This window comes from Hypomesus nipponensis, chromosome 11 (assembly GCF_054491055.1).
Source record: "Hypomesus nipponensis isolate SF chromosome 11, ASM5449105v1, whole genome shotgun sequence".
Lineage (NCBI taxonomy): Eukaryota > Metazoa > Chordata > Actinopteri > Osmeriformes > Osmeridae > Hypomesus > Hypomesus nipponensis.
The window spans coordinates 2,906,000-2,915,000 of record NC_140371.1 but is presented as its reverse complement, the minus strand read 5'-3'; the positions used below and the strand labels follow the sequence as shown (position 1 = coordinate 2,915,000).

The following is a 9,001-nucleotide window of genomic DNA, read 5'->3' as shown; positions in this document are numbered from 1 at the left end:
TCATGGTCTCACCGACAACCTCAAATATAGATTTTTTTTCTCTCCGAGGAGTAGCCATGCAAAATCCAGTAGAGCGGAGAGACAGAGTGGGAGAATTGTACTTAGAGAGACCCTTGTACTAAGGGGGAGGGACAAAGAGAAGGAAAAAGAGAGAGAGAGGGCCTCATTTATCAATCCGTTTGCGCCTGTTTCCAGGTGTTAATTGTTCGCAGACTGACTTCACCGATGTGGGCTATTTACAAACAGGGCGCACTTGCGTAAAATTGCAGATTGCCTGCCACATGAGCGAGTTCCGCTTTCAATTTGCATTTGTGGGAGGCTCAGGGGGAAAGTGGGAGGGTCAGGGGGAAAGTGGGAGGGTCAGGGGGAAAGTGGGAGGGTCAGCGGGAAAGTGGGAGGGTCAGGGGGAAAGTGGGAGGGTCAGGGGGAAAGTGGGAGGCTCAGGGGGAAAGTGGGAGGGTCAGGGGGAAAGTGGGAGGGTCAGGGGGAAAGTGGGAGGCTCAGGGGGAAAGTGGGAGGGTCAGGGGGAAAGTGGGAGGGTCAGGAGGAAAGTGGGAGGGTCAGGGGGAAAGTGGGAGGGTCAGGGGGAAAGTGGGAGGGTCAGGGGGAAAGTGCGAGTTCCACCCAAAAAGGTTGGGGGATATGTTCAAAGTTCCTAATTCTACATTCTGCGGTATTTACAAAGACTGCCAGTAAGAGTGTGCCTCTATCCTGCGGGGGAAATGTACCGCCTCTTAAGAGCAGGAGGAGCGGGTTTTCCTGTGTGTACAGATGGACCTTATACGATGGCAGCAGTGATCATGGGCGTATCTAGCACTATTTTGGGGGGGCTGGAGCCCCCAAAGAAGTTTCATTAGCCCCCCCTAAAAAATCTTATAAAAATAAAATAAATAAATCTAAATGTGTTACTTTCTCTTCCTAAAACCCACTAGAGGACACCATTTAAAGGGGTATTTTCGAAAATTTCTTCTGGGGGTACATGCCCCCAGACCCCCCTAGTTTTGCTGGGTCACAGGAAAAATTATAGTTTTTATGCAGGGGCTTAGCCCCCCCCCAAAAGTGGGAATCTAGATTCGCCCCTGGCAGTGATCCGAGCAAGGCGAAGACATAGGCCAATTTTTTAATTTCTAAATAAATACACGTAATATGTTCAGGTTTGCTGTTAGGCTACTTCATACACGTCACAACATTTAAGCTTGCGCTTTCGTTTTCCCATAGGAACATCCATGATAGAAATATACGAGCCCATTGTTCTTTTAGAGGAGCAATAATTGCACTTGAGGGCGGAGTATGCGCTGATTGCCTGATGAGTGCCAGGTTTGATAAATACGCTAAATGAGGAGGCATAGCGGGCGCTATTACCAAACTCGCATAAACAGACGCAGCATAAACTGCGCCATTGTTAGTAAATGAGGGCCAGAGAGAGAGATGAAGAGACAGAGAGGAGAGAGAGAGAGGAGAGAGAGAGAGAGAGAGAGAGGGAGAGAGTGAGAGAGAGAATTTCAAATCTAGTATTTTATTTTTACTGTTATTATCATTATATAACCTAGTGTATGTGCATGTGTATGTGTATGTGTGGGTATATACGTGTGTATATATACACGTGGGTGTGTATGCACGTGTGTATACGTATGCATATGTATATGTATATATATGTGTATATATACATACGTGTGTGTATCTATTTACTTATTTATGTATTTATTTATACCGATTATTTGGCAACATTAATAATATACCAACTTGAATGATAATAACATAGATGCAAGTGAGAGAGAGAGAGAGAGAGAGAGAGAGAGAGAGAGAGAGAGAGAGAGAGAGAGAGAGAGAGAGAGAGAGAGAGAGAGAGAGGAGAGTTTGCCTGCTAGATCTCGGATTCTTTCCCCACAGTGCTCCGGAGCTGACCTCAGACATGATTGTAAAAAGATCAAAGAGGAGGATTTTTATCCGCCTCAGACCTTGTCGACTGCTAACCAAGCCAGCTTCCACCTGGTGGAGAGACCAACCCAGCCACACTGGGAGCCCCTGGCTCTCTCTTCTCCATTAAACCCAGTGGTTATCCAGCCCTTATCCAGATAAAGAGGGATTTATTCAGACCCCGCAAGCCAATCCTATAAATAGAGCTTGTGGAAAAATCTTTGGAGAAAAAAAAAACAAAAAAAAACTAAGCTGATGCTTTTAAGCTGTTATTAACATGTCGATGGAAAAATGTCAAAATGCTGCTTTTGGGAAAGGGATCTGACGGACATGAGAGCGGACTGTCTGCCACAACATGATCTCCATCCAGGTCGTGTCTCGAAAATACATCTGTCTCTTTCAGAGCAGCGCACCAGATCGCCCGAGTTACAACCTACAGAAGTGACGTAAATATCCGTCTGAATGACACCCCCTGTGAGATGAAGGCCGACATAAAAAGCTTTTGGATGACTAACAGTGAAGACTGGAGCATACCCCAGTGCCAACGCCAGCCAGAACCTCAACTCTAACACCCTGAGAGGTTTCAGCAGTCTGGAGTATCCCCCGAAAAAGTTCAATAAGTAAATAAATGGAACTAGAAAATATTATAAAACCCACAATATCACCACATCCCACTGCAAACGTAAATCCCTGGGGCGTGGCCCAAGGACAGCTCCGGTAAACTCCAGCAAGGTAATTGTGACTGCAGTGTGTCCCATTTGATCAGAAATCTGCCACACGTTCCCCAGAGGGTGGTTATCGTAACCAGTGTAGGGAAACACAGGACCTCCGGGTGAATCGCTTCACGGCTCCCCCCCTCTCAGCCTCCTCTCATTCTCCCCGCTCTCGTCTGAGGAGGGATTCATTATTTTGGGTTCAGTGTGCTGGAATGAACGCCAAACTGCTGTGATTCACTGCGAGTGCGCTGGACCTCTGTGTTTCTCTATACTGTGAATGGGCTCCTTCTCTATATTGTGATTGGCTCCTTCTCTATACTGTGATTGGCCCCTCCTCTACACATGTGATTCTGTATGTGTACGTTTGCATGTGTGTGAATCTGCGTATGTGGGTGTCTCCGTGTGTGTAAGTTTGCGTGCATGCAATTATACGTATCTTTGCGTAAGTGTGTGATCGTCTGTGTGTGTGTATAAGTGTGTGTGTGTGTATGTGTGTGTGTAGAATGCGCATTGTGGAATGCACAAAAGCCATCTTTGTTCTTCTCCTTACAGCAGGAGGACAACTGAGCAAATCATCCTTAGCGACCATTCCTCCAAGCAAAAAACGTGCGTTATTTCACCGTCCAACTCTGCATACTGATGTTGAAATTAACTGACACAAACTGGATTCCTAGAATGTCAGACTGCAAGAGGTTTCTGCTGTAGCTGCACTTCAAAGGAAACTGTGGATCTGCATGTACACTTGGCGTAACAGTTCCTGCCAACATCACTCCTGGGTCCGTGAGCTTGCGGTGTGTCGAGTCCAGGACATGCAGACCTAAAGGGGGGTGCTGCTGCAGATCACTCGCCCCCACATTGATGCCGGTAGAACGGAACGAAGGACACAGGACTCACAGACTGCGTCCATAAAATCCACTGGTCGTTAATAAAAAAAAAGGAAATGACAGTATTGTTAAAGACTGGTGTGTGCGTGTGCGAGTGTCTGTGTGTGCGTGTGTGTGTGTGTGTGTGTGTGTGTGTGTGTGTGGGTGTGTGTGGGTGTGTGTGTGCGTGTGTGGGTGTGTGTGTGTGTGTGTGGGTGTGTGTGTGTGTGTGCGTGTGGGTGTGTGTGTGTGTGTGTGTGTTTGTGTGTGTGTGCGTGTGTGGGTGTGTGTGTGTGTGTGTGTGGGTGCATGTGTGCAGGCAGGGGAGGTCGGTGGTGTAGGCCAGGACGCCTGCTGTGTGGTTGTAGACCCACTCTTCTGCAGCTAAGGCCTTCATGGGGACTGGAGGGCAGGACTGGCTTCTATGTGTGCTCTTTGTTTCACATGCCACAAGCCAACTCTGTGGTCATGCTATTGGGGTGGAGGGGGTTAAAATAGAGGGGGGGGGGGTGACCAGTTGGCGTGCACATCTGAATCATACAGTACAATCCACCGTTTAACCAACACACTGCCATAAACATACTGTACATTCACTGACTCAGACCCCTGGAGGGCGACTACAGCAGCATACTCACCCTCCTTGGCGGGTCGCTTCACCTCTGCGCTGAGGTTGCACACTTGCCCCAGCTGCAGTTTGGGCGTCAGGCACCCTTCCGTTTGAGGGTTTAAAGGTAACACCATGTTGTTCAACATCAGCATACCCTCTGACTCTCCGTCTCCTAGGTGCTGCGGACAGGTACACTTTGTATACACTATTCCACATGATTCCACCGATCCCTTGTCGGACTTCAGGCAGTTTTCCAACCAGGCGCACAAAACCTGGCAACCAAACTGGCTGGGGCTTGCTTTGTTCAACACCACAAACTCCACGATAGACTTGTCGTCTTCGTCCAGCTTCTGCGGCGTCAATCCGTTGTAATCGTACGGGAAAACCCTCCGTAGCTGAACAAAATTCTTGTTGTACTGCAAAAAGACGTAGCTATTCTTGGTATCGCAAAGGTACACTATAGATTCGTTGTTTTTGAGCAATTCGTTGATCTTCTCGTGCGAGTAATGGTCGAACTGATACACGAGCAGAGCAAACTGGGAGCAGCCGAGGTCCTGTTTGTGCAGCTTCAGGTAGATGCTGTATTTGGTGGGGTCAGGGTTCTCCAGTGTCCACGTGCAGTTTGTATGGTTCTTAGGAAACATTTCAGTCAGCGAGTAGGAGCCATAGATGACTCCCTTGACCAGCGTGGAACACCAGACGTCTTGGGCACCAGTACATCCAAATATAACCAGGAGATAGGTGGAAAATATATAAATCAACAAGTTACGAATAGCCTTCATCCTATGTCATTTGGCCTGCAAGAAGAGATTGGAAAGGTTAGGCCTGCACCATGACACCAGAACACTCGCTGGATTAGCATTTTGTCTGACTTTTGTGTGCATTGTGTTGCCGTGGGGATAAACATGTGGATTAGCTCTAGGACTCTTTTAGATACAAATGCTGACGTTTTTATAGGTTAAGGTCAAACGCAGTGGACGGAACAGCATCCCTATTGGCTTCCACTCGGAGCAGGTTGTCTTGCCTTTTCCCAAGAAAGAAAACTTTGGACAAACATTGCCACCTTGTGGTTCTTAATGATCTTGGATTTGAGGGAATCCGCATAACAGATCAATGACACTCATGAAAGTCGTTACAAAGATGTGACTAGGTTGATGTTGCTAGATGTCAGTCATTTTTCCTAAATTAAATAATGACGTGCTCATGAGCTGTAAAAACCAAAGGCCACTGCATGGTTAAGCAGCCGGGCTTGTTTTTGTAGAATTCCTCTGATGACCAAGAAAATAATTTCGTTTAAAATCATTCCTGTTATGTTGCCCTACTGTTTTCACCAAAAAAAACTGCAGCGTGATACAACTAGGCAGTTAAGGTTTCCAGTTGTGTAGTCTATATCCAAGAGATTACAGGTTGTTGAATGGTTGCAGCAGTCTCGTGCGTAGAGGGATGTGTTCTAGAATGTGTCTATCTGTGTTTCATCAGGCGCTGTATTCCATTACTTAGTCCATCCATTTGCTTCACGACATGCCCATTCAACCTATGCCTCTCAAAGTCAGCACTTAGAGCGTGTCTCATATTCGATTAAGCTACAGGCTACAATTGGATTGCGGACAAACGGGGTTTTGAACGTTCTAATTACGCGCATATTACGCACAATATCTTTTTTTACCCAAACTAGCTGTTCAATAAATACCAGATACTTATTTTACTGAGGGTTAGCGACGTTTCGGCTCAGTGTTCTTCAGAGCAATTGTTTTGTCATCTAGATCGAGAGATCGAGGTAGAGAGGGTAAGAGAAAGACAGAAATAGAGAGAGAGAGAATTCAATGTGATGTCCTGATTGCTTTAATCCTGCAGGCAATGCAGCTGTGAGCACTGTCACAGCGTTGTGTAGGCGTTGAAATTCAGTGTGTTCAAGTCAGACAAATACGTCCTGAGATACGACTGACTGACCCTCCCCACTAGACCGTTTGCTTGACATAATCACAAAGAATGCGCTATTCCTCAACTGTCGCGTCGACTAGCAGGGTAGTCTGTTGAATAGAACCAGTTTTAGATTCAAATCCTCTGCAAATTCTCGAAAATGGGACGAAACCATTATCCACTACCATTCTCCGAAATATGGAGCGTTTCATGGAAACTGCATACAGTAAGCGGGCACTGTACTTGTTAAGGACCAGAGGGCATTGTCCTTTCATAGGAATTTACCCAAATCAAAGTTATATACCATACATTTGAAATCAAATGTGTAAAATTGTGACGCACCACCACAAATCCAATTCCAGGACTACAGACTACGCTCAAACTCGTATCTTTTGCCTTTGTAGGCGCAAAAAATTGACTGTGAACTTATGAATAACGTGATGTTTCAACGTCCGTATTTAGACTGCTTCGACATAGACCTAGTCGTTCTAAGGTGACAGAATACTGAACGGACACAATTTGGAGCAGATAATAAACTTTCACACCACGGACTGCTTTGAAATCGTTGCAGGTGCATGCTAAGAGTCATGGATATACCGTAGCCTATGGCAGCTTCATTCAGACTACCACCAATTTTTTGGCTATAATACAAAAAAATAACAACAATAATTATTGTAACAACAATAATAACAAATCAAGATAATTAATTACCTTACACTCCGGATGCTAGGGCTATTTTTCCAACATACTCTGCCACATCCTTTATAGATGACAAATTGTGCAGTCTTCTTTTAAATGAACACTTCCCATAGCCGACGACAGAAGTCCAATGCAACACGATGGTAAATGGGCGAAAAATGCGTTAGACTCCGGTCTGGCTCATGTCACCGTCTCGTTTTTCCATCAAAACGGACCCAGCCAGTGCGAATCCAACACACACCACACGGATGGAAAGAAATACTTGAATGATGTGCGGGAAAGCAATCTCTGAAATTACCGTGAATTAGCTAGCCTAGAAGAACCATCTGTTCCTGACAGTCTTTTCTCCAGAGATATTCAAGACGGGCAGCAGGTTGACAAAAACAAATCCTTAACGAATGGATGTGATATGTTTGAATACTGAGTTGGTTTAGAGAGAGATGGAAAGCGCTCCGCTTGCTCGCCCTGCTCCTGGACTGGGGCTGCAATATCACGTCACTACCACTAAGATAATGCACGCACGGACGTTTCTTGCTGCGTCTGGTACCACTTTCCTCGCCCCTCCACCGCTCATACATAGCGTTGCCTAATTCAAGGCATAGGGATATTTCTCTGGACTGGACCCTCCAATATCTCAAGCTTCAATCGTTGTGATTCCGCATGTTGTTGGAATAGGCCTACTGTGTTCTCCGCTGCGTAATTGGCGTGCTGGACAATAAATGTTGATTCTACCATGGGACCTCTCCGGATTATCCTTTGCGACTTCAAAGCGGATACAATTTAATTACAAAACAATCGTCTACTTTTCTGCTGAAGTAATGATTGCTGTCAATATCACCACCGTTTGAAACTTGATGTACAATTAACCGTATAATGTTTGTTTTTTCTACTACAGGGCACTTGATATAGACTATTGTATATGTTTCATGCAGTAGATTTCGTTATTTTTGTATTTACTGTAATTGTTTTTTGGACTATCCCCAAATGTATGTGTGAGGATTAGTTTACAGGAACGCAACCCGCGCGACGGAGCGAGATTGACCCAAATTTGGAAAACTTTAACTGTAATAGCATCTTTGAGTAAAAATATTTTGAAGGCATTGGAACAGTGTGTATAGCATGTCGTCAGTGTTTTCAAGATTATTAGGGCAAAATGCTTGCCGCCTTTCAGACTCCACATTGATGCGCATTTTCACGTGGACTTGGTTTATATTTTGGTTGGTTGTGGTAATATTTTGAGGGAACTAGAGAACGTATAGTGTATACTGTAATGTATTACTGGCGGTGAAGTTGGTATCGTAATCAATTTTTCACAATAATTTGAAAATGAGAAAATAAGGTGAGTCGCGTTTGGGTTTGGGTATACTACTAGGTTAAACTACCATTAAAATTACATTGTGAAACATTGTGTCTCTTCTTGCACATATAGCCTATATGCCTATTTTTATATACATATGTATATATATTTCACATTTATGTCTGTATGTAGGCTACAAAGATAAAACATCAAACTAAAACCAAATAATTCCAATAAAGGATGGTTTACTTCCACACGCTTTCTTTCAAGATTTACAGAAAATCGATAATCTCTTAAACACTGGTCTACTGCTGGCCAACTACACTCGTTGGTTTGACTGACTTTATACAAATTGGGGACTAAAATTTGTGGAATTCGGCTAACCCCTTATCTGGTGTTGGTGTCCACGGCCAACATTAAGAAAGTTGTTGCATTTAGCGTGAATGAATTTGTATTTTTAGGCGATTGTCTATAGTAATAAGCCGAGTCTATTAGGAGATGATTGATTTTCAGTAAATTGGGGACACGTGTTCATGAAAACTGTGTGTGGAAGTAGGCCAGACATTTTTTGAATAATCTGCTGTTAGTGTCTATGTCCAAAATTGGCCAGACATTTTTTGAATTCAGTCTTTGAGGCTTTAATATGCAGGCTATTACGACAAGAGACATAATGTATCACCATTTTAATGGTGGTTTTACCCCGATCGCTGATCGGTTTTGATATGCAATGACACGTGTTAAATTTGCATGCTCAGCCTCATAAAGTCAACCCATGTTAATGAAGCATCATTAAATTAAATATATCCTAACCAACATAATCATGTTTTGTCAACATGTTATGTTACAATACTAATCATTTTCTATTAGGATTTTTGAATTGTATTAGGATTACAGAATGTTTTCAAACAAAAAAAAACTAAAAAGTACACAGCCCAAACAAAAACAGCAAATGAAAGTATCTTGTACTGATTCAAATGTATCT

General features: G+C 44.1%; 1 protein-coding gene across 2 annotated transcripts in view; it reads right to left on the bottom strand.

Annotated features, from left to right (window-relative positions):
* adgrb3 (adhesion G protein-coupled receptor B3) overlaps positions 1-4,885 on the bottom strand; it is a 142,962-nt gene extending 138,077 nt beyond the window's left edge. For both annotated transcript variants that reach the window (XM_084709211.1, XM_084709213.1), the window contains exon 1: positions 4,132-4,885. In XM_084709211.1, the coding sequence (XP_084565337.1) occupies positions 4,132-4,885 (754 nt within the window). The remainder of the gene's footprint in view (positions 1-4,131) is intronic.
* Positions 4,886-9,001: the final 4,116 nt, after the last annotated feature.